We start from the raw sequence: 27,130 nt of genomic DNA on the forward strand, positions 1-27,130 counted from the left end.
CACAAAGAAACTAATGCTGCATGTTGTTTAGCAGGGGACATGAAGACAAGCTAAAATGTTATAATTGTGAAGGAATGTTGAGAACTGGTCAAACGTTGCGTCAGGAGCTTCAGGTGACTCACACATCTCACACTGAAACACGAATGAAGCTGGACTGAGGAGACGAGGCGCGGCGCAGGTGTTACAGGTGTGAACACTGAGTCTGTCAGACCAACTCTGAAACACCAAAATCATCTGTTTGTCATTGTTATCTCTGACAACCTTTCTTGTTTAACAGTACTTACAGACATTCAGAAGTTATATCTGACCTTGGAAAACACATGACACATGACCAGTCTACTGTGGGGCTTATTGAACATTGTGACATTTTAAATGATGCATTATTTATATGTAAGGATTCTATTGGGTATTGAGTGTAAACAAGAAACCTTCATCCTTCATTTATCCTTACCCAAATTATCCCGAGCCGTGTTGTGTGATCCGCAGGTCTGTCTGTGAGAGTCTGAGTACAGACTACATCATATCTAATGGCCATGATTGCCCTGCAGACAGAGGCAACATCATCAGAACATCTGACCCAGCCAGTCGTCCCAGCTCCAAAAGAGAGCTAAAGGACAATACCTTCACAATAATCATCTGAACCTTTACAGCCACTGAAGGAACTGTGACAGCTCTCAGTGTCAACCTGCACTGATCAGTATTTCTTACCAGTGGATCAATGAGTGTTTTAATGAACTTCAGCTGTTTGTCACTTTGCTCCACAGCTGATGGATGTGTGAGTTGGTGTGTTTTATAATAACTTCATAAGGTCAGTGTTGTTTACAGCCTGCTCTGCTGCTGATTAAACATGTATGCTGCTTTAATAAATCCATGTTTTCTTTACTTTGGACACACAGAGAAAAAAAACTAACATACACATTTAAGAAAGAGTTGAAGCTCCTTGTTCATTTATATCAGGACAAAGTGAGACTTGTACTGGTCACATGTACAAAGCGTTTGTGCTGAACCCTGAAACATCCCCTTCATCTCAGGATCAAACATTTACTGAGGGTTTAGTTTGTACATTTAAAGGATTCTATTCCCTGTGCAGTCTCAACACACACACACACACACGCACACGCACACACAAACACGCACGCACACACACACACGCACACACACACAAACAAACAAACACACACACACACGCACACAAACACACACGCACACACACACACACACGCACACACACACGCACACACAAACACACACACACGCACAGAGAGAACAGTAGATCACCTGATGGCAGAGGGCTTCTGTCCAAACACAGCTGGAGTCTTCACCTCAGAACATGTGACCGTGACATTTAATTGACAACAGAAAGAGTGATGAAAAAACTTTTGTCCATCCTGTTTAATAGCATCATTATCATAATACACATAATCATATTAATAATTTCATGATACACATTCATTCAAACTCAGCTGCCGCTGTGAGCAGGCCAATGTTTTATCAGTAAAACACAGTGTTCAGTGGGGACTGCTGCTTCTACATTTGTACATCTTAACATCTTGACACAGTGCACAGACACCAGATCCAAACAGCTGGGCTGTTCTCTATATCTGGGAGTTTTAAGAGAGCTATCTGGACGCCGCAGAGCAGATGATGTCTTCCAGGATGTCCACCTGAAATTAAAGATCCAGGGAGACACTTTGAGCTGTTTATCATGTGAACTGACCATCATTGATCTGAACGCTTGCTAGAAACATGAACACAGACAGACAACAAAACAACTGAGTCACAAATATGACTGGTGAATATGATGGGACTGAACAGACTGAACAGTGAGTGAACAGGAATGATTGAATTGAAAGATTTTTCTCCTTCAGATGGAGACAAATCATTCCTTTGAGGACAACAATGTAAACAGCTTGTCCAGAGAAGACAGATGGTTTGAAAGCAGAGTAAAAGAATCCATCTATGTCAAACAGGAACGTCCGTCTTTGAACAGAGGAGGTTGCCTAAGACATTACTTATCACCCACCTACAATGCTGTACTGAGTTCCCTCCCCAGACAGCTTAACAACCATTCACACCTGGGCTCACCTAGCCCTAGAAACCCACATGAAGGCCAGTTGGGTCAATGACCCACAAGTGGCCTTAACAAGTCTGAAACTCAGAGCTCGCACGTGCCCTTAACGACTCTGTAAGGACACTCCCACACATAGTTAAAAAGCCTGCAACTCCCCTCCAGTTAGTTAGAAGTGAAGAAGCCTCTTGGATGAGACATGAAAGTAGACGACAGGCTCTCATCTGTAAAACTAGAAGTCAAGGATTGATTTACTATTTACTATGTTGTTAAGACTGTCAGGCGCTCTGAGTGAAGCCTTTGTTCTCTTTGTCTGTTATATGTGGTCTGTAAGTAAACGTGATGGACTGATAAGACAGGCTGTCCAGCATCTCTCAAGTAGTTTTTATGTATGTGCAACATTTATTGACCTATTAATGAATATCCCCTCATCGTAGTGTGTCCCTACACTAAACTGTCTCTCAGCTGTCCCTCAGTGTTACCTGGCTGCTCTCTCCCACACTGAGGTTCTTCAGCTGGTAGACAGTCACTTGTCCATCACTGTCTCCTACCAGGACACAGTCTGTCTGTGTGGCAAACAGCAGAGAGCTCATCTTCACGCCGGGGGCAGCAGGCTGCACAATGACTGGGTCCAAACTGAAGGAGAGAGGTGTATATGGTTGACACACAGGATCAGAGACACACAGGGTGAGACAGACAACAAGCACAGATCCTCCCCTCAGTTTGACTCACATGCAGGAATTCAGGTCCCAGATCTCCAGCTGTCTCTCATTAACGGCTCCGAACACTGTGGCCCACTTCGGGGACCACTTGATGTCGCACGCAGCTCCTTGGGTGGCGGTGAAGCCTGACAAGGGGCTGAGGTGGTCCCACTTCCACAGCTGGATGGCCCAGTCAGAGGAGCAGCTCAGGAAAACATCAGGACGGAGTGGACACCATGAGACACAACTCACAGGACCCTGAGGGCTGAGACAGTTATAGTTACTGAAGCTCTCTTCGATGACTCAACACAGACCTGCTGCAACAACAACATCGTGGTCAGGGTCAGTGTTATCAAAAGGAGCTTCTGATGGACTTACAAAGTGTTTCCTGTACGTCTCCAGAAACTGCTGACTGTTGGAACATGAGCACTTGTGGATGAGACCTTCCCAGGTGCCCACCAAGTAGATCCTGGAATCCTTGAAGAGAACAAGTGTGATGCATGATGGTCATTTATGTTATTTATATTAAAAATATTCATATTACTCAAACTGTCAATGCCAGTTGTCAGCTGTTGTTTCACAGCAACAGTCCTGCACTAACCTATCTGTATGTTCACATACCTGTTAATATATACTGTGAAAAACAGTAAATTGTTTTAGGCTGTCACCTCAGCCTCTCTCTGTGTTATGTCTGTTGAGCCAGTAAATGACCGTGGACTGCCATCTAGTGGCCAGTCTTGGTAAGGGCTGGGCGATTAATTGAATTTCGATTTCGATTTCGATTTTGGCTTCCCTCGATCATGTAAACAAGGTAATCGTAATAAAATGATCATTCTGCCGCACGCCGTGTCTTGTGTGGTAAATGCAGCGAACCCTTCCATCTCCACCTGTGCACTCCGCTCCGCCCCGCCCCCGCCTGACAAGTTTCGCTTTCAGCCACGCCGGTGCGTATTGCCAGTGGGTGTTTGGAAAAAACGTGTAGAAGAAGACGGTAGAAGATGGCAGAAAGGCAGCCTTTGGTCAGGAAGAATGGTAAAGCGAATTCTGTGGTGTGGAAACACTTCGGTTTCGAGGAGTCTGACTCGGAGCAAATGAAGATATTGTGCAAGGTATGTCACGTGACCGTGTCTGCACCTCAAGGGAACACGACCAATTCATTTAACCATTTAAAGTCCACACACAGAGTAATACATGACCAAGCAGTGAAGGAACAAAAAAAAATGAAAAGCTCCTCGACTCCTGCCACCGCCACACAGTCCTCAATTAAGGACACACTTTACAATGCAACCGCATATCCACCCAGCTCCCGCAGGCATAAAGAAATAACAGATGCCGTCACATACATGATTGCCAAAGACATGTGCCCTATCAACACCGTTAGTGAGCCGGGGTTCAATTAACTGATTAACACATTGGACAAGCGGTATGTGTTACCATCACGTCACCATTTCAGCAGAATTGCGCTGCCTGCCCTTTATGACGAATGTCACGGAAAAGTTGCAAGAGAAGTGTCAACAGCATTATATTTTGCCACCACAACGAACCTATGTTTTTTTATTTTTACATATTATTTAATTCAGTTCAGTTCAGTTCAGTTCAGTTCAGTTCAGTTCAGAACTGAACTGAACTATTATTTAATTCATTTTATTAATATATTTTTCTCTTATTTATTTGCATTTTTCTTGTTTTTCAGTTCAAACTTATCGTGGTAAAAGAAATACCAGAGTTAAAAGTTCAATAAATGCTTGTTCTCAAATCTAGGAATAATCGTCTTTAATAATTGTGATTACAATATCAATCAAAATAATCGTATTTATGATTTTTGCCATAATCGAGCAGCCCTAGTCTTGGTTAGGGTAGCAAGGTATAAAAGGGAGGAGACTATGAGCCCTGTAAGCTCCACCTGTGCGTATCCTCACCTGTGCGCATCTCCATCACCTTCTCCTTTGTCTCCGCTGGGTTGGCGCGGCGTCTGTGCTGCAGAGTCTCTCCTTGTTTGGATTATTTGAGGTTCTCTGAGTAAGTTTGCTTTTGAACCATGTAATGTAATCATGTACCATCTTTATGTTGATTAGGTTGCTGCGGTCTGTTTTAAGTTTGTTTTATTGTTATTAGGAGGCAAATGGTTCTCCAGACGGCACCTTCAACATAACAAACAATTAGCTCCCTTGGTATAGTGGAACGAGGTATGTGGAACTCGAATTTTGGGCTATTACTTTTATCCTTGGGGTGTCTGGATTTATTTATCTTGAGGGATGCCGCCAACACTATTTTGATATGGTTGATCGAGTTAATAATGATTGTAAACGTTTTCCAATAAATGTATCTTTTATTTTTCTATTGAATGAGGGTTTGGAAATTGTAAATGAAATGTTCATGTATTTAATCTAATCTCTTTCTTTTTCTTTCTGTATTTCCTTTCCATAGTTTTCACGGTGCTACAGCAGACAATAAAATTTAAGCACCCGTTTGAATCTCTCCGCCTCATTCGTTGACGCCAAGGGTCCGCTACATATACTGTATTCAGTTAACTAGGCTCAGAATTTCTGTTAGCAACTTACGGTTGGATGGAAGTCGAAGCACAGACCAGGAGTCAGTGCTGACAGGACACTGTCTGTCTTCTTCTCTCTTGCCTTCTTCTTCTGAGTCAGAACCTTCTTGAGCTTCATTAGTTCTGTGGCACGAGATGCAAAGAGACAAAATGCTGTATTAGTTTGAATTATTTGTCACAATCAATAAAGTGGTGTTTATTTTGTTAGCTATGTTTTCATTTAGTCTTGGTGTGAAGAACTTTGCACACCATGTCTGTTTTTTTCATCTGAAATCGCAGCATGTTTCAAAATAATACGACCTCATGTCGTATCAATAATGTTTACAGCATTGCTTCCAAATTTCATCTGTCATTGATTTTTTCAGAACAGGTTTGATTTTCTGTGTATTTTCACATCTGTCAGAAGCCTGTTGAGGGTTGTTTGACCATTCAGAGCCACTGCAGTGTGATAAAACAGACTGATCACAGGACAGCCATGTGAACAGGTGAACACTTTGCGATGGCACAATTTGGATTAATGATGTGATGTTGATGTGTATCTGTCACTACTTCAGTCTGCCAGCCGCTGTTCAGGATCAACTCGTTGGTGGAAATTGGTGCCCTTCTTTTTAATGTGTGGTCCAGTACAGACCACAGTCTATCAGACTGGACCAGTGACATCCTGAAATTCACCTGGAGGTGAATGTTCAGCAGCTCCTTCATCAGCATGTGAACTCTCGTAGCTCTCGGATGGCCCCAGTTTTTCTCTTTCTTTGATCAAGAAGTGAGAGGACCACAAAATCATATTCACTGCTTGATGACTTCATTTTGTACATATTGTTCATTTTTTGCAATGAACATAATTATAACCACATCAGACTTAGTGTGCAGGGTTTGTAAGAATGATGTTTTTATCGGCTCACAGGTTAAAATACGCACATGAAAAAACAGACTAGGTGTGCAGAAGCCTTTAGTCCTATACCCAACGTCCTTAATTAATTAATTAATTAATTAATTAATCATAATTATTTATTTATTCAGTTAACTAGAAGGGTGTGAGATTGTGACTCACTACTACTACTAACTTTCTGTCATTTAGTCAGACTCAACATTCACATTAGTAGGGATGTAACGGTTACCGGTGTCACGGTAAACCACGGTAAAATTCCCGACGGTGAAGGTTACCGTTTAAGTTTTAATTACCATGGTAACCGCTGCGGTTGATAACCACGGTGTGGAAAACTCGCGAGATACCTTATCCAAGTCTCCCTACGCAGGCGCAGCGTGCAACGTGCGCTTGTTATGTAGTGAAGAAGACATGGCGGAGGGAGGACGTGATAGTAGCGGCCCTCAAGGCATTTTTCCGCCTTCAAAGAGAACCAAATCTGAAGTCTGGGCGTGTTTTGGTTATTATAAGAATGCTCAGGGACAGCTGGTCGAGGATGGCAGCCCTATCTGCAGGAGCTGCAAGAAGAAAGTTGTTGCGAGGGGCGGCAACACATCCAATTTACTTACTTATTTGCGCAACCATCGCCCTCAACTGTTAAGTGAATGCAAGGTAAATTAACCTTAAGCTCAGGTGAATGATGTGTGTATGTCGAGTTTTCTCTGTCTAATTTGCTGTCACTAATGCAAACTGACCAGATAGTGGTATAACTGAACGAAGTTGATCCGTGTTTTTGCACGTTATCTGAACCGCTTATTAATTGTAGATTTCACTTTTTAAAGTCGACCTAATAATTCCCCAAATATTGATGCAGAGCTGCAGTGAGGAGGATTTGAGACAAACACGTACTGGGTGGACTGAGTTAATGAATGCAAACTGACTGAGATGACTGACTTTCATCTCAGCTCCGTTCACCGGAGCAGCGTCTACCTGTGGCTCAGCAGCCATTTGATCAATCAGATTGACCGAGTCCATTGACAACAGACGAGCAAGCAGACAGACAGCCAATATATATAAGTAATATCAGAAATATATATTACTTGTGGATTATTTGTAGAATAGACTATATATAAAGAATAATATAAAATGGTGAATATAACAAGTGTCTAGATAGAGATAAGAGCCAAAATAGAGTATTCATTTTCTATTCATTTTTTTCACAGAGAGGGTCTGCTGGTCAATCGAGTGCTACTGCCAGTACATCTCATTCTACCTCTGTAACGCAGACATTACAGGACACGTTTCAAAAACAGGCTGCTTATACCTTAACCCTTTTAATATATAATAAATCTATTTAAATATAAATCTTGGTGAAATTATTTCAATTTATCAGTGTATCAGTGTTTTTTCAACATTTTGAAGACATTTTAAAAATACCGCGGTATACCGATAACCGTGATAATTTTGGTCACTATTACCGTGGTGTGAAATTTTCATACCGTTACATCCCTACACATTAGATTGATCTGATCATTATCTGATGAGAAACAGGTTTTAAGAATGAGTTTTGCAGTAAGTGTCTGGTCCAGTGGTCTGATAGTATCAACTGAAGGAATACATCCAGACATGGAACATGTTCTGATTTGCATATTTACTTTGAACCAACATATTGTGAATGAATCTACAGCTGACCCGTCCAATACTCTCTAATGCTTACTTTTATAAAACAACGAGAACTGTGGGGACCATAAAATGGTCTGAAACCAACTGGTTGCCCAAAGAGCTTAACAAAAGTGCCTTTTAGCAACAGAAATAATAATACTGGGAGTCCTGACTGCTCATTGTGTGCTGCCAGTGTAGTCCTGATATCAGCTCGCAGCACGGAGGGAACTGCTGCACTGAGACAGAACAGTCGACAATATTCCTTCTATCTCTTTTTGACTTTTTTCATCAACAATATCAGATGTTGAAATAGTGTTTAATGCCGTCTCATCATTGTTTCATCTCAGTCATTGACGAACACATTAAGTCATAACAATATTAACAGTGTAAAGAAGGACATTAGATGTGTGCACGTTTTCACTGTGTTTTAAAAACGTGTGGTTTTGATTTCATCCCGTTACCGTTCCAACACAACAAAAATGATTAATCACCATAATGTTTTAAACATAAGTTAAAATAAATAAGTGGAATCAGGTGTAGTGACAACATTGACTATATTGTTGTTTCCCTGTCCTCTAAACGTTTCTCAGCATGTTCTACAGTTCAAGAATCTAAAAGGTTTGATATCTTCTGACTTCACAGATCTTGTCAATGAACTGTCAGAGAGGTGTTTCTCTTTCAACAGGCTGAACTGACAGTGGTAACACCATGAGGACAGTACCTATGCAGTCGAGGCCATTGTTGCAGACAAACCACTTGCTGATCCTGCCATCTGCTGCCACAGAGAAGAGAGCCTCCACCGCCTCCTCTCCTGTGAAGTTCAATTCTTGGCTGATCCACTTGAGCTGCCACACTGGACCCAGGTGCTTGTTGGGACATTCACTGCACAGAGACAGAGAAACAAATGAGAAGCACCAGCAACAATTACTGTCAGTGTGGGAATTAAGAGCTGCACCATCCACTCACACACACACACAACCTCACCTGCTGCTGATGACACATGACTTGTTGCTTTGACTCTGCACATTGTAGATAGCAATACTGCCATCTGACATCCCCACAGCCAGCTGACTGGGGCTGTTGGATGAGAAATCCAGGCAAGTGACAGCGCTGTCACAGTGGATGACACGCTCAGGCCACTGCAGGGAGGACACATGACAACATCTGGAATGAACAGCTGGCACAACCACATGAACTACATCCTCACTCAGCATCCCGCAGGCTGCTGAGGAGGCATCGAGCACGAGAGAGTGATGTGTGGAAGTTTGAGAAGGTAAATGAAGGTTCAAACAAAGTCATACCGTGGGGTTTTTGAGAGACCAGCAGCACACCAGGCCTGGTTTCTGGGTACTGGAGTCAAACTCACCATAGCCCACAGCCAGGAGGTCCTGGCAGGGAAAGCAGGAAAGCTTAGTGTCTTAGTGATAGCAATAATAAAAGTGTCTGTAATTTTGTTGGCCGGTATTACTAATGATGAATTTGTAATTGCATGCCAGACAATTTCAATGACTGCAAGTTAAAATAATTAAACTATTTCATAAGTTTACTACTACTATACACTAGTAGTATCAAGCCATGCAGATAGTTTCAGTTTGAATCAGTGTGAGAAGATGTTATTTACACCCTTTTTAAAGCTGAAGTCTGTAGGTGAAAGTGTTAGCGTGCACCCCACTCCACTGTTATTCACACCCTCGACCGCACGTCGAGGGTGTGAATAACACCTTCTCAGATCAGTTTGTGATCTCGGGGCTTCAGCAGACGAGCTGTATGGAGACATCTGATGTTTCTTTGGTTGTTTTTTCCATTTAAAAATGAGTCCCCAGCTACATCAGTTGTTTAGGAGAAACAACTACTGGGGCTGCGTTTTGGGTTAAATAAACCTTTAAAGAATAATCCAGACTAACAAAAGCTTGTCATACTGCAGACATGACAAAAACTTGTATTCAAACTGCTAATGGTCAATAAAGCCTGTTAAATGGCTGCATCCTACAACACAGACAGATGTGACAAAAACATTCCAAAACTCCACAGACATAGAAGACAAAATGACAGTGACAGGTGTGCACAGGAGCAGCAGGTGTGTCTGTGTTACCGGGTTCTTCTTGTTCCAGGCCATGCTGCTGACATTGCATCCTCTGCTGAGCTCACAGCTGAAAGCCCAGAGACGCTCCACAGCTGGAAAAGAAGGGCTGTCTGCACCCGCCTCTCTCTGCTTCACCGGACTGTCGACGTCTGACACAATCGTTACATTCAGTCTCACTTTTATCAGTCAGATAGTTACATTAAATCCATTAGGAGGGCTGGGCAATACATTGATATTATATCGTTATCTTGATATGAGACGATATATGGTCTTAGATTTTGGATATGGTTACACGGTGATATGGCATCTGTGTTGTCTTTTCGTTGTGTTTTGTTTGAAAGGCTGTGTAACAGTCAAATTATTTCATTTTCTATACTTACTGGTAAAGGCACAGTTTGTGTCGGTTCAGCAGGCGCACCGAACCGCAGCTAAAACGCATGTATAGATCTAAATATTATCTATATTTCTTATATTAGCACAGAACTATCTATCAACGTACTGTAATACCTTGTTCTATAATAATAAATGGTAAACTAATTATGTGACAGTGACAGATGGAACTCTCCAGAGGAAACAGAATTCAACTTTTAGCTTCAGAAATGAATATTTTCAGACAGCTCTGATGGAGCTCAGGATTTATCAGGAGGACAGCTGCTTTACTCCAAACTATGTGTAGAGGAACACATAAAATGAACCAACATGAGACCCTGACTGGTCCTGTTGGCATGTCAGGAGGTTTAAATAATCAATAAAGTTAACCTGCTGTGCCTCGGGCACAAATGTGCACAGCACCTTCCGTAATGGGGAGATGCACTGCATCATGTCTGCTGCTGGGGTCACTGCAAGTTATGTTATTAATATTTTCCTCATTAATGATGTATTACTTCATCCACCTGCAACTCCTCTGTTATTAATCAGAATGTTAAATTTTATGACTGCAATCTGCAGATTCTCCTCTGTGCACATGGATATCTGTGATATACACATCATCTCTGTGGTAACAGCAAACGGTATGTCTTTGTTTGCACCTTATAGAGTAATCAGTGAAGACATTTACCTGATTAAAGTTATGGTCAATATTGTTTAGGCCTACACTTGGAAATTAGAGTGTAATTAAGATGATTTACAGATTGGTTAAAATAATCTATGATTTCTTTTGCAGTTATCATTATGACTCAGCATCACTTTACCTGCTCTATCTGTGCACTATAGATTATATCAATACAGACCTCTTTACCAACTGAAATATCTTTAAAGCAGACAGCAGTCAGTGTTTGGTAGAGGATCACTCTTTTTTTCAAAGGCTCATAACTGGAGAAACATCTCACTGTGTTCAGATTTTGTCAAAATACCAATATTGATATTGCGGATACATAGTTTTGTTGCCGAGTCATAGCATTAATGAAGTGCTTTTGAGGAGATTTTAAAAAATCCAGATACATATAGTCAATATATTCTTTAAAGGCCTTATCACCCAGCCCTGTGTATTAGTATCCAATAAAACTGTATCTGACCTTGTGGTTGACTGTATATGTGTATTGTACCAATTATAAGGTGTAAATGACATCAGCACAGAAAGCATCTTGATTCAGCTGCATTATCATGAGTGTGTCCGTGCATCTGAAGAGAAACAAATGCAGCCCAGAGTTTACCTGCTAGAACTGGCAGCTGTCTGTAAGCTGCCAGCTTAGGCCGGAAGGTGTTTTCCAGTATGCTCCTCTCCATTACCAGTAGGAAGTGTTGGAAACTCTCTGACAGCATGATCAGCTGCAGGTCCGACTCAGTGTTCCCAAACGCTTCCACTTCTCTCAGTGAGCTAGCAGTACTGGCTGAAGAAGGGATAAAAGAAAATTATACATGCAAGTTATTGCAAGCTATCCTAAACTCAGGGCATCTGCACAGGACCTGAGACGTCACGTTCAATTATTTATACATCTAGAATCATCTACCATGAGCAAACGTCTGACAAGACGATTACACCAGACTCAAGCAGAGCGTCTGGTCCGGTGTCCCTCATTGTTACCTGCACTGGCTGTGCTGTCCACTGACACACTCCTGTCTGCACTTCTGCTGCTGTCCACCACAGCCTCTGGACAGTCAGCCCTCTCCAGCTCAGGGCTACACACTGTTTGATCCTGCTCAGGGCTCAGCAGAGTGTTATACATATCCCAGGTGGTAACATTTGTGCCTGTGGAAAATGGAACCAAAAAACAAACACAATTAACTTTGAGTTTGTGGGTACAAACAATAATGGGTTCAATGATGAGATAATGTTTTCACTGAAGCTGCTTTGTAAAATAGGGCCCTGATGAGAGAACACAAGTCACAAGTCTACAAGTCACTGCTGAAGCCCAAACCAGAACTAACAGTACCAGTAGAGTAGACTGGACTCCAGGTGTCCAGAAACATGATTCCATATGAATGCTAACCTTGCAGCTGTTGTTAGTCTCCTGTTAGCTATAACAGGCCCATGTGGCCATAAGAATAATCAATGAATGCAGCTTTAGGATTGTAAGATCCATGAAAAAGTTCTTAACCTGAGTCCACCATGGCCACGTTGTCGCTCTGGACCTGTTTATGTTTAGCTGCTCCATTCACTGTCTGCATTGATCGATCCACATACTTATCATTACCCATTCTGTGCCTGCAAACCTCAGCATACTGCTTGTTCCTCTCTCTGTGAAAACAAGGTGAAGATGACACCAGACTGTTAATACCAAAAAACAATATGCATTTTCCAACAATCAATCTGAATTTTATTCAGGTCAAAAGATGATGAGTGGTGAGTCTTTCTTGGGGGAAGTCTTGGAGTATTCAGAGTCAAAGTTGATTAAATCACTCACATGATTGCTTCTGCATCATCAGCATCTACTGACACGAGGCTGCTGGGTATGTCTAGCAGTGAAATGCTGTCTGTGTCAGAGATGTAAACGTCTATGAGCTCTTTCAACATGTCTTCTGTCATGTGTTCTTTCATAGTGTCTCTCTTCTGCTGCACATCTGGAACAAAAAAAAAGAGAAAATGTCACCAAATACCACAAAAGACACAGTGTGTTACAGCTGTCTGTTACTGAGACCTGAGGCATTCAGTCATAATAAGATGTTACAGTCTGTCAACTTACTGTCATGTACCAACATTTAAGATGGAGTGAGAAAAAAATATGAATATAATAATCAAAAGGAATTAACAGCTGGAAAAAAAACAGCCCTTAGGGTAAAAATATCTTTTTTTAAATGAAGGAATGTAAAAAATAATATTGCAGTGAACCTGGGAAGTTGATGGGCACGTCCCGTCTGGAAAATGTATCCTCAATCTCCTCATTTATTGATTCGATGGTAGACTGGCTGGATATTCTGCTGCTTCCAAATCCTGACCTGCAAAATAATGTCAGAATACATTTTTACAAGGTGAAGACCTGTGGCAACACATGTCCTTTATTAGCTACACAAAAGGACAAAAAAGATGTCAAACACAGTTTTATATATATGATATATGATACAGTACTGGGGTTGCAATGGTACAACATTTTCATGGTACGATAACCATCTCAGAAATATCTCAGTTTCATGGTATTACACAATTATTGTTATTTTTTAAATTTGATTTTAGCTTTATTATTATTATAACATGAGGTCAAAGGGTCCATCCAGGCAGATCTACAGAAACTGAAGACAATACAAGACAACATTTTAGGAAAGAGAAAAAAAGTATTTCCTGTTGTAGTTTAAGCATTATTATCGCATTAAGGCGCATTAAAACACAGTAATTAGATCAGAGATTCACTTTTGAACTACAATCCAGAATAGTACTACTTTACGATATCAATATAACGTCTGACTCTTCTTCCTCCTTATAAGATCGACATGATCGATGGCGGAATTCCCCATTTATGAAGCCTCTGCCTGGTCGGTAAGTATCCATCTAAAATTGATAGTTGTTCTTGTTTGTTTTTTTCTTGCTCATCCATAAATCACCCATAACGCAGGGACAGTATGTCACTTGTTTTTGTCTTTTTCCAGGTTTGTGGTATAGCTGCAGAGCTGGTGATATGTAAAATGGTCACAGACTGTACCATACATTTCTCACAGACAGACAGACAGATCATTTATAAAACAATATTCCTTTTTCAATATCGACTCAATAAACAAAGGCTTGACCTTAACTATTATATTTCTATTGTATGGAAATATTTGGTTTTGGATTTCATCATCCAGGTTGATGACTTTGTCCTTAATGTAGTAATTTGAAAGGGAGTGAACTGAAGTGAGGATAGAGTTGTGTCTGGTACAGATAAGCAGACATCGATAACTATGCCTCATCGTCCCCCAAAGAAACTGAACAAATGTATGTTTTGAACACTTCTTTCCCTGGTGAGGGTAATGACATGATAATATACATAAACTGAGCTAATAATAAATAATTTATTACTGCTATTTGCCCGCAATCCCCTGAAAGCGGCGATAAAGCGGCAACATCTCCGCGACCCTCACGGAAAAAGCGGTAGATAATGAACTGAACTGATGAACTGAACTGAACTGCTATTTGTCATTCTCTTATCAACTGTTTATAGCTCTCTATCAAAGTTCAACCTTGTGATGTGCTCCATGTGTCCTGGGATATGTATGTCTAACATTTTTTATTGGGCCATCGACCATTTTATTGGAAGATTACCACAGAGCTCCAAGTTTGTGCCCTTCAAAGAATTGACTGTAACACCGGACATTTGTCATTACTGGTTTCAGTCCAGAAATAACTGAAAATTATTTAGTGCTTCATGTAATGCTGACAGATTCTAAGTGCTGTATCGTAGGCAACTGTCCTGACAGTTGTGAAACTTGATATGAACTTGAAATATATTTTTTAATAACACAGATACAGTACACAAACGTACACAGTATGATGATTTTAACTTTCATACCAGCGTATTCATTTAAAACAGGATATCGCTGCAATCCTACACATTCTGAGACATATGGCTGCAAATCATATTTCATGTCTATAAAGATTTTTAAAAAATATGATTTGTATAAATTGTTTGTTTCATGATGTGGAGGTGATTTCATTAATTGATGGATTTAAAGCAGCCTGTGGTAAACAGTCACCTTACAAAGTTGTTGGTGGTTTTCCTATATTGAAGTAATGCTTTACAGGATCCATCAGATCAGCTGTAACAGAATGAGCCCTGGTACCTGGAGAAAGGCATGGTGAAGCTCCTGGTGGCTGATGTCTGGTCTGATGCTGATCCAGCAGCAGAGATTTCATCCAGAAACAACCTGCTGGCTTTTGCCTGCACAGCAGCTGGATGTGCCTGGTACAGCAGCTTAGGAGTGACATCATTGTCCTCCTCATCAAACACCTGCACACAGGAGAACAACGTATATCAGCTTCTGTCAGTCATGTTCCTTCTACTCATGCATCCGACTCTCATACTGGAAAGTGTGCTTTTATCCAAGTGGTTGTAAAAACGACTGCATGGTCCATGCTCTATTTCAGACTGATGTATGTTCTGTTTCACCTGCAGCCTGAAACAGTGAGTTGTGACAATTTATGCTGGAAAAAAGTCAATAAGTTCAAAGAAGTCTCATTTAAAATCATTTATTGCTGTGACACAGTCAGGTCTTCTCTTGTTAAATTAAGATACTGATGTGAGCTGTGCCTCCTGTGATTCTCAAACTGTGATCATTATTTTCTAGAAATGTAAACATACCCATAAACTGTGGCAAGATATTTGTAGATTTATCTTGCATAATATTATGTGTACCTATGATGTCTACTAGAAAATGTGTAAATACAGGAGAAGACTATTTTATAATCAATCTGATTATAATTCAAGGTTCAATTTGTTGTCATTCTACAACACAGGGTTGTACAGCGAAGTGTAAATTGTATAGTCCTTACACTACACAAGACAAAAATCACTATATCACTACACATGGTGGAGTGTTGAGGATGAGTTCAGGAGTCTCTCAGCCTGAGGAGTGAAGCTACTCTGTAGTCTGGTGGTACAGCAGCAGGTACTACTGTATCTGTTGTCAGATGGCAGCAGGGTGAACAGACTGGCTGGGTGGGTGTTGTCTTTTAGTATCTTTGGGCTCTGTGCAGACGTCTCACTTCACTGATGCCACTGATGCTCTGTATATGGTACCAGTGATGTTCTGGTGGTTTTAATCACCTGCTGTAGAGCCTTCCTGTCCTGGGCCATGATGAACCATGCCAGTTTGTGATGTTTCCCGTCAGGATGCTTTCTATTGCTCCTCTGTAAAACTTGACCAGAACTTGGCACCAGAATTTTACCTTGATTGCGTTTAATTAAGAAATAGAGCCTTTTCTGTGTTTTTTTTTAAATTTTTTTTTTTAACCGGGGTGGCAACGTTTACATTTGTTCATAAATCGAAATTTCTTAAGGACGTTTCACCTCTCATCCTAGAGGCATCATCTAAAATCATCCAAAATTCAGTCATTATCGACTCACCCTCATGCTGATGACAAGTCCGGTGTAGTTTCTTATTCCTCAAAGTGCAGCTGGAGACCCGCGGGTGTACCCTCCTGCAGCAAAAATCCATATATCCATATATCCATCCTCAACGACAGACTATCCTGCACCCCCAACATCACCGCGGTGGCCCAATCCTGCAGATTTGCCCTCTACAACATCCGCAGGATCCGGTCTTTCCTCACAAAGGAGCGACGCAACTCCTGGTTCAATCGCTGGTCATCTCCCACCTCGACTACTGCAACTCGCTCTTGGCTGGACTCCCAGCCACTGCGACTAAATCGTTGCAATGTATCCAGAACACTGCAGCGCGCCTCGTTTTCAATCTACCCAAACTCTCCCATGTGACCCCCCTCCTCCGTGACCTCCACTGGCTTCCTGTTGCGGCCCGCATCAGATTCAAGACCATGGTGCTGGCCTTCAAGGCGGTCAACCGAACTGCACCCATCTACCTCAAAACACTGGTCAGACCACACGCCCCTGTGCGAGCACTTCGCTCTACTACATCAGCTGGCCGGCTGGTACCGCCATCGCTAAGAGCAAACAAAGGCCGCTCAGCGAAGTCGCGACTCTTCTCTGTTCACTTCAGTGAAGTTAGTTGGTTGTGAATGCAGGAGGCATTCACAACATATATTCTTCTACGCACGGAATTCTTTATTTTTAAAATTATTTAAAAAACTAGAGAAGGCAAGTTCTGAAGAACTTGCGGTTGTGAATGCTCCCTTTTGAGAAGCTGACACCAAATGTGCATTGCTGGCTGTGAAAACTTTGAATAATGTCCAGAATATATGAAATATGTTGAATATTTTAAGGTTTTTGAAGAGCTGATGCCAAATGCGGATTGCTGGCTTTGAAAACTTTGAATAATGTCCAGAATATCTAAAAACTGTGAAATAATTTAGGGTTTGTTGAAAAGCTAAGGCCAAACTGAATTGGTGGCTTGAATATTTTTGAATTCTTGTCTGAAGACAATGAAGCTTCCTAATAGTTGGGTGAGAATGAAGGATTAAAAATAAAATATAAGCTGTGAGCCAAACAGGAGTATGAAGAGATGTTACAGTGAGAATGAATCAAATACTCTGAATGGGACTGAAAAGTGAAATAAATGTCAATGTATCAGTGATTGGGAACATTTAAATATTTAGATGGAGATTCTGGCTTGAATGAATGAAAAGATAATAGTTAAATATAGTTAAAATGTTTGGAAATATAGTCTGTATATCACTGTGTGTATTAAACTGACTCATTGATAAATCTGTCTCTCTCTGTGTTGGCCCAATTGATCTTGGTTGCCACGGTGATGGTAACCAGGGTGGTCACGGTGACGGACTGTGAGAGTTGATTTAATAGTGATTTTAGCTGAGGTTCACCTCACATTAACATGCTTCTCCATCCAAAACAGTAACTGCTATCACTCAAATAATGATATGGTCGAAACTATGAGAGTCTTGTGAGCACTTGAGTGAAATTTTTGTGCGTGTGTGGTCAAAAATGTGTCTTGTGGAGCAGTTCAGAAAAGTGGATGTGTTTGTCTGCCTCCAGATATTTTTCCTCTGTTTCATGGGAGTTAATGCGGCAGTTGGTCGGTGTTCCTGTCAGTTAAACGCCCACAGAGGCAAAAGTTTTTGTCCGATTGCCTCCAGAGAACCACTCTAGTGACCAGCACGAGTTTTCCTACAAGCTGATGTCGTCATTTTTCTGCTGGAGTGAAATTTGTGGAAGCAAGCGCGAGTTGAAGAGGAGGTTTTCTGAATTTTTTTGAGCTGCTCCCCACTCTGTCAGTTGGCTCCTCCACTCTGGCTGTCAACATTCCACCACATACACACCAATGCAAAAATCTGAAAGTGGCTGAAAAGTTACCAATGTTTGAACTGCGACTGTGCAAAAAGTATGAATGCTGTGAGAAAGATGAATACAGGCTTGAATGTAGACAAATAGTGGAATATTTCAGAGTTTGAATGGAGTTTCTATCTGGAAGTGTGAATGATTAGATGAGCTTTGAAAATGCTTGAAAAAGTGTGAAATGTGGGATTTTTTGAACATTCCGTCATCTGCTTGAATGGGAAAAAATGGCCGAAAAACGTTGAATATCTCTGAAACTATGAATGATATGAATGAGAAAAATAGATGCCGTCGATTCCCAATTGAGATGAATATTTGGTGCTTGAATGGAGTGAATACGTTGAAAAATGTTGAAGGAGTTAAGGGCGAAACTTTCTGAGCCGGAAGATATAATAATAAAACAGAAGAACATATGTTGTGAATGCCTCCTGCATTCACAACCAATTATTATTATATCTTCCGTGATACTGTGTTTAAAGCTATTGAGCAAAAATGCTAATATTTACATATAGCCTAAAAATTAATAAAAATTATGAACAGATTTAATTGTAAAAACAAGAGGTGTATCTCATGCAGCCAGTGTAGTACTATGATCCCACACTGATTTTGAGTCAATTGATCACATGACCTGGAAGCTATTGAGCTATAATGCTAAGATTTACATATAAAAATTAATAAAAAATATTTAGAGATGTAAAATGTAAAAACAAGAGATGTATCTCATGCAGCCAGTGTAGTTACATGATCCCAAACTGATTTTGAGTCAATTGATCACATGACCTGGGAGCTATTGAGCTATAATGCTAAGATTTACATATAAAAATGTATAAAAATTATGAACAGATGTAAAATGTAAAAACAAGGGGTGTATCTCATGCAGCCAGTGGAATAACATGATGCAACACTAGTTTAGTTTATAAAGTTTATATTCATCATTCTCTTTAAATTCAGGTCCCTCGTGTCCAGAGATTATCACACACATTTGCAACAACCCAATGAATAACCAATGTTTTCATTAATTACAAATACATGGAGATACACTGTTCAATTTTATGAACTGTTTTCAAATCTAAATGAAATTAAAATTAACCTGGATACAGTGCAACAAGGATACAGTGCAACATCCATGCAGGTTGCAATCATTGGACCTGAATTTAAAGAGAATGATGAATATAAACTTTATTCAGGGAGTACTTCATGATGAGGCGCACATGTCATGGAAAGACAGAATGGGTGGATGTCAAGTGGAAAGGGGGGGTTATGTCCCATTCATTCCAACAAGATGGAAGCAGCTGTGGTGTCGTTGTTGTAAAGGTAAGCCGAAAACAATTTGTTTTCATTATATGTGAGGTAGGAATTTTTCTTTGGAAAGATGAATTGATGTGAACCAATATCGGCAAATGTACAAATTATAGTGTGAATAGAGATAAAAAAAAATGTAATAGCGATCATGAGTGTATGTAATTTATTATATGCCCCCCATTATTGTTGTAAGTACCTCCATTTGATGTTGTTTAGATGGCAAAAGCCCTGATAAAGGCTTTCCCAGCCATCCCTGACATGAACTTTCATGCATAACTAAAAAAAATGCACATCTAAAAAAAAAATGGAGAAGGAGAGGAGAGATCTGGCTCTTCACATCCTGGAGGCCTCAGGTAAAGGCTAATTAAGCATACAAATCAAAAACAAGATAGATAGGAGGTATATATAATTAAATAAATGTTTGTTTTTTTCGTCTTTGATGATCAAAATTGCTGTGCTATGTGTGCCACCTTCAAGCCACCAGGACCAGGAACTGCCATTGCACAATGGGTGAGTAATTGAAAAACAGTTAAAGACATGTTGAATTGTTATATAGCCATGAAAAAATATATAATAATGTTTAGGTGTCAAATAATAATAAATACAAAAATAAAAAATAATAAAATATATAATTTGTTTTCAATTAAACAGATCCAATGTGATAACTGCGACCGGTGGTTCCATGGCTCATGTCTGTCCATGGACATAGAGGATGCCAAGGACAAAACCTGGAAATGTCCCTTATGCCAATAGAAACAAGGGACATGTTTATGTTACAATAAAATCATTGGAGCCCTACTAGTGTTGCATCATGTTATTCCACTGGCTGCATGAGATACACCCCTTGTTTTTACATTTTACATCTGTTCATAATTTTTATACATTTTTATATGTAAATCTTAGCATTATAGCTCAATAGCTCCCAGGTCATGTGATCAATTGACTCAAAATCAGTTTGGGATCATGTAACTACACTGGCTGCATGAGATACACCTCTTGTTTTTACATTTTACATCTGTTCATAATTTTTATTAATTTTTATATGTAAATCTTAGCATTTTTGCTCAATAGCTTCCAGGTCATGTGATCAATTGACTCAAAATCAGTGTGGGATCATGTAACTACACTGGCTGCATGAGATACACCTCTTGTTTTTACATTTTACATCTCTAAATATTTTTTATTAATTTTTATATGTAAATCTTCGCATTTTAGCTCAATAGCTTCCAGGTCATGTGATCAATTGACTCAAAATCAGTTTGGGATCATGTAACTACACTGGCTGCATGAGATACATCTCTTGTTTTTACATTTTACATCTGTTCATAATTTTTATAAATTTTTATATGTACATCTTAGCATTTTAGCTCAATAGCTTCCAGGTCGTGTGATCAATTGACTCAAAATCAGTGTGGGATCATGCAACTACACTGGCTGCATGAGATACACCTCTTGTTTTTACATTTTACATCTGTTCATAAATTGTATTATTTTTTAGGCTATATGCAAATATTAGCATTTTAGCTCAATAGCTTTAAACACAGTATCTCTGCTTTAAATATCCCACATTTTTATTTTGAAAACAGGAAGTCGGTACACGCTGTAGCCGTCTTCTCCGTGTGTTTACTGTAAAGTCTGCAATACGGGTGCACTTGAAATGTGTGAGTGGCTTGCGAATGTCTGTCGAATATCCAACTTAAAACTTACTTCACTGAAGTTCTCTGTTCTGGCACCTCAGTGGTGGAACGAACTCCCGACCAATGTCAGGACAGCAGAGTCACTCGCCATCTTTCGCAAAAGACTCAAGAGTCACTTGTTCAGAGTTCACCTCGACCCCGCATAGCATTACTCCCTCCCCTCCCCTCCCCACCCCCCACCCCCCAATATATATATATATATATATATATATATATGTGTGTGTGTGTGTGTGTGTGTGTGTGTGTGTGTGTGTGTGTGTGTGTGCAGAGGAGGATTAAGGTAGTCATGGGCCCCTAGGCTATTTTTTATGTGGGCCCCCCCTTATGCATCATGCTCTCCCAGAAAAAATGTAATTTTGCACCATGTGTAACAGTGCAGGAGAATATTTGGCAAACATGATCCACATACACTCCAGTTAGCACACAGGTAGGTCAAATCGAATCGATGAGCTTGATTGGATGAGGTGACCCGTGTCTGCCCAATCAGTGCTGTTTTGTTTGTTTATTACCCCATGGACCAATAGAGGTCAATGAATTTTTCCATTATTGTACAAGTACCATAATTATACAAGTGTATTTAAATTTCTAAAAAATAATCTGACCAATTCAAGGACCCCTCCACAGGGGTGGAGCAGCAATTTTAAATGTCGGGGGGTTCTGGGGTAGCACATGAGCACCGCAACCACCTTTGGCCCCTGTTTCAGTCTCCAAAACTAATGCGATGCATTTCTAGATTTTCTTCACTAGGATATGCCAATAATATTGCATTCAAAATGTACATTATAGCACAACGCTCTTTAACCTAAGATATTATATATTCACAAGCAATCACATACCATGGTATTAAGAAATTAATGTATATGTCTTATTAAAGAACAAGTGTGAGTGAGTGAAATTGGCAAGAACACTGTGTTCCTCCCTCTTCTCTTGTGTTATCTCCCTCTCCTTCTCTCATGTTCTCCCCTTCTCCTTCTTTTGTGTTCTCCCTCTCTTCTCCTGTGTTCTCCCCCTCTCGTCTTCTCTCCAACTTCTCTCCTGTTCTCTCCCTCATCTTCTCCATGCTCTCCTTTGTCCTGCCTCCTGGACTTCCCTTCCTCAGAAACATCCTACATAAAGAACTCAATGTTAATATTCCTGAACATGGAAGTGTTGAAATATTTTATGTAAACTTAGAACAAACAGCCTTGATTTTGATTAGGAAACATTCAATTCTTTTGTTGTTCTTTTATCTGCTTTTTATTAATTATTTTACATATATTTTGTTGTTCTAATCTGTTTTAACTAATCTTTCATCCTAGCCTTTATTGTACTCTATATTATTTTATTCCTCTTATTATTTAAGATTTTAATAGTTTTATTGCATTTCATTGTCTTCATTTCTATTCTTTTCTAGTTTCTGAGAGCAGTAACAGGGATGAGTTGATGTAGGAGATTTTCTTCATTGAAAAGAAGGTTTTAAACTCCAACAAATAGCTTTAAGTTACGTAAATGAACACCTACATGGCATCAATGCAAGAATATGAATGTACTACCATAAAATTGAATTAGTGCATTTATGGATTGAAAGCTAGCGTTCTGTTTCCCTCCTGTCACATAACTCCAATTAAATGACGACTTGACTTGAAAAAGAAGTCAATCTTCTGCTGCCTCTTCCTGTTTGGCATTCCTAACAAAAAGAATAATGATAATGTTGAATAATATCAAAATCAGTGGATGTCTCTAGAAAACTATCCGTCAGTTACCATTAACTTTACCTGGCTTGCATTAACTTTGTTTGCCACCTGGCTTGCTTAATATTAGCGGACATGCCACAAAGCAAGACATAGTTTAGTTATTTACAGACAAAATTCTACATTATATATACATAATTACATATTACAAAATACATAATACGTTTTATACATGAAAACCCATTGGCCAAGTTATATTGATTGACAGCCATCAAGCCAATCACAGCCATTTGACCAAACACACTAGTCCCAGCCCCCCGGGAAAGTAAACCCTTACATGCTAACACGGAGTTGCCGTCACTCGCTGCCGCAGACAGCGAACAGAGCAGAGGTATGAAACTGTTATTTAACTAGTTAATAATGTAGAATTTTGTCTGTAAATAACTAAACTATGTCTTGCTTTGTGGCATGTCCGCTAATATTAAGCAAGCCAGGTGGCAAACAAAGTTAATGCAAGCCAGGTAAAGTTAATGGTAACTGACGGATAGTTTTCTAGAGACATCCACTGATTTTGATATTATTCAACATTATCATTATTCTTTTTGTTAGGAATGCCAAACAGGAAGAGGCAGCAGAAGATTGACTTCTTTTTCAAGTCAAGTTGTCATTTAATTGGAGTTATGTGACAGGAGGGAAACAGAAAGCTAGCTTTCAATCCATAAATGCACTAATTCAATTTTATGGTAGTACATTCATATTCTTGCATTGATGCCATGTAGGTGTTCATTTACGTAACTTAAAGCTATTTGTTGGAGTTTAAAACCTTCTTTTCAATGAAGAAAATCTCCTACATCAACTCATCCCTGTTACTGCTCTCAGAAACTAGAAAAGAATAGAAATGAAGACAATGAAATGCAATAAAACTATTAAAATCTTAAATAATAAGAGGAATAAAATAATATAGAGTACAATAAAGGCTAGGATGAAAGATTAGTTAAAACAGATTAGAACAACAAAATATATGTAAAATAATTAATAAAAAGCAGATAAAAGAACAACAAAAGAATTGAATGTTTCCTAATCAAAATCAAGGCTGTTTGTTCTAAGTTTACATAAAATATTTCAACACTTCCATGTTCAGGAATATTAACATTGAGTTCTTTATGTAGGATGTTTCTGAGGAAGGGAAGTCCAGGAGGCAGGACAAAGGAGAGCATGGAGAAGATGAGGGAGAGAACAGGAGAGAAGTTGGAGAGAAGACGAGAGGGGGAGAACACAGGAGAAGAGAGGGAGAACACAAAAGAAGGAGAAGGGGAGAACATGAGAGAAGGAGAGGGAGATAACACAAGAGAAGAGGGAGGAACACAGTGTTCTTGCCAATTTCACTCACTCACACTTGTTCTTTAATAAGACATATACATTAATTTCTTAATACCATGGTATGTGATTGCTTGTGAATATATAATATCTTAGGTTAAAGAGCGTTGTGCTATAATGTACATTTTGAATGCAATATTATTGGCATATCCTAGTGAAGAAAATCTAGAAATGCATCGCATTAGTTTTGGAGACTGAAACAGGGGCCAAAGGTGGTTGCGGTGCTCATGTGCTACCCCAGAACCCCCCGACATTTAAAATTGCTGCTCCACCCCTGTGGAGGGGTCCTTGAATTGGTCAGATTATTTTTTAGAAATTTAAATACACTTGTATAATTATGGTACTTGTACAATAATGGAAAAATTCATTGACCTCTATTGGTCCATGGGGTAATAAACAAACAAAACAGCACTGATTGGGCAGACACGGGTCACCTCATCCAATCAAGCTCATCGATTCGATTTGACCTACCTGTGTGCTAACTGGAGTGTATGTGGATCATGTTTGCCAAATATTCTCCTGCACTGTTACACATGGTGCAAAATTACATTTTTTCTGGGAGAGCATGATGCATAAGGGGGGGCCCACATAAAAAATAGCCTAGGGGCCCATGACTACCTTAATCCTCCTCTGGGGACTGAGGTGCGCTCCATTTTAGTACACTGGTACACCGCGAGGGCGGGCAAACGGTTTAATACCTTAGGAGAAAGTCGGGGGGATGAAATCACCTTGTTTTAAAAGTCCCCCACGGCTGTGACACCACGGCCCCTCCACACGTGGGGCCCCTAGGCTGCAGCCTAGGGAAGCCTATGCATTAATCCGCGTCTGTGTGTGTGTGTGTGTGTATATATATATATATATATATATATATATATATATATATATATATATATATATATATATATATATACATATATATATATACATATCTATGATATGCACTTGTATGTTCCTACCTTTAGCACTTACATCATAGCACTTATGAAAGGTATCCTTGATAAATGGCAGCTACTTTGCTCAGAAGAGGGCTTGAATATTGTTTCTATCTTTTCTACTTTATCAACGGTGATATGTTGTGGTTTCTTTCTTGTGACAAATGTACTTATTGTAAGTCGCTTTGGACAAAAGCGTCTGCTAAATGCCCTAAATGTAAATGTAATGTAAATGTAAATATAACGGGCGTCAATGGTGTCCAAGACGAAAAGGTCCATAAAACTACACAAATACTTTGTAATATTCTTCCATACTGCTGCAATCCAAGTGTCCTGAAGTGGCGACATCCAGAGTTTACTTGAAACAACGTCATTTAGTACAGTTTTCTAGCCTAAACAGTCACTATACTATATCTGCCTGGAGGCACACTCCCGCGTGCACGCAAGTCTCCCTCACAGCTGTATGCACTACGGAAGCCACGCCAGACAAGATCAACTAGAACTCATGATAGATACACACCAGTATTTACATCCTGCTGTGAGTTTCAAAGTTTCAAATCACTAGTGCAGGCAGATCCCTCTTGTGTTTGTGTGTCGCTCGGTCGCTCACAGCTGGATGTAAATACCTGTGTGTATCTATCGCGAGTTCTGTTGATGTTCTGTTGACTACAGCATGAGGGTGAGTCGATAATGACTGAATTTCGTTCTAGAGTTAACTATTCCTTTAAGGACAGGTGTGAGCTCAGAGTGTCAGAGTCCTTAGGGCCACTTGTGGGTCTTGACCCGACCGGCGTTCATGTAGGTTTCTAGGGCTAGGTGAGCCCAGGTGTGAATGGTGTTATTATTATTATTATTATTATTATTATTATTATTATTATTATGGGTATCATTGTTATTGTCTTCCCTTTATTTGTTGGCTCGTACACTTGGTTATGATTCTCTATGATGATGTTTTTTGTGTAAATGCTTTCTAAGGAAATTAAATTGAATGAAATACTGTAGCCTCCTGCTACATGTAGCCTGCTGGTGTCAGTTACCCAAGCAGCTTGTCTCGGAGTGTGAACGACGCTCTTCTCCAGAACTTTGCTGCCGCCGCCCAGACTGAACCGTTTCCTGCTCGGGGAGCCGACGACGCTCTGGTTGACTCCATGTGTGCCTGATACTGAAATACTAATAGTTCTAGAAGAGCTGGGATACAACAATATGACAGAATAGCTGAACAGTTAGCATGTTTAATTATAATGTTGACAACGTGACTTCAAAAGTGTTCACTTACGGCCTCAGCACCAGAGTTCGTCTCTTCTGTCTGTCCTCTGTCGCCACGCAGGTAGACATTTTATTGTTGTATGTCAGTTTCCATAGCAGCGGAGCGCCACGCCCCCTGCCGGACAGAGTGGTGTACTCTGTAGCACAGACGTAATGACGTAGCAGTGACTCGCTCGTATGTGAACGTCGCCGCCATATTGGATGTGGCAAGTCTGCCCCGTGAACTAATACAAGTCAATGGAGTGAACTTTATAAAGCTCCTTCTACAAAGTGCTATAAGATAATGCCTCTCATTTACACATTCACACACGTACGAATATATTTGGGAAACAGACAGATACCAAAAACAACGTATGTAATGTTTTCTGATGATTTTAAACGTTAACCTTATATGTTTAGTAAACAGGTAGGCACCAAACCCACGTATGTATTTTTCTAATGTTTTTATGAGTGTTTACAGCTACCAATGTATGTAACGCTGTTACTGTGATGATAAATGACAGTTAAATATTGAATCTGTGTCTATAATAACCACATCCTGACATGTAAATGTGACATCTGTGGGAATAAAAAGCACTGACGTTTATATTTAACTGATTTTGATGAATCGTTTTTATATC

General features: G+C 40.0%; 1 protein-coding gene across 1 annotated transcript; it reads right to left on the reverse strand.

Annotated features, from left to right (window-relative positions):
• Positions 1–1,431: 1,431 nt before the first annotated feature.
• Positions 1,432–26,579, reverse strand: dnai4 (dynein axonemal intermediate chain 4). The gene is made up of 17 exons (XM_073490791.1): positions 26,521–26,579; positions 26,282–26,423; positions 15,121–15,287; positions 13,199–13,305; positions 12,774–12,930; positions 12,468–12,607; positions 11,954–12,118; positions 11,583–11,759; positions 9,940–10,079; positions 9,149–9,235; positions 8,832–8,986; positions 8,569–8,729; positions 5,331–5,443; positions 3,148–3,246; positions 2,801–3,027; positions 2,551–2,704; positions 1,432–1,664 (listed from the first exon to the last, which is right to left on the reverse strand). The coding sequence occupies exons 1-17, from the start codon at positions 26,577–26,579 to the stop codon at positions 1,620–1,622; spliced, it is 2,295 nt and encodes a 764-aa protein (XP_073346892.1). The 3' UTR covers positions 1,432–1,619.
• Positions 26,580–27,130: the final 551 nt, after the last annotated feature.

Source organism: Pagrus major, chromosome 21, assembly GCF_040436345.1.
Source record: "Pagrus major chromosome 21, Pma_NU_1.0".
NCBI lineage: Eukaryota > Metazoa > Chordata > Actinopteri > Spariformes > Sparidae > Pagrus > Pagrus major.

Bases quoted from the DNA above. Each gene is read 5' to 3' on its own strand.
- dnai4 (XM_073490791.1), bottom strand. From the start codon at position 26,579: ATGTCTACCTGCGTGGCGACAGAGGACAGACAGAAGAGACGAACTCTG. The intron at 10,080-11,582 runs GTAAACTCTGGG...CGATTGTGTCAG, and splicing joins ACAGCTGCCAGTTCTAGCAG to ACGTCGACAGTCCGGTGAAG. The intron at 5,444-8,568 runs GTACTGTCCTCA...CTCGTGCCACAG, and splicing joins CAATGGCCTCGACTGCATAG to AACTAATGAAGCTCAAGAAG.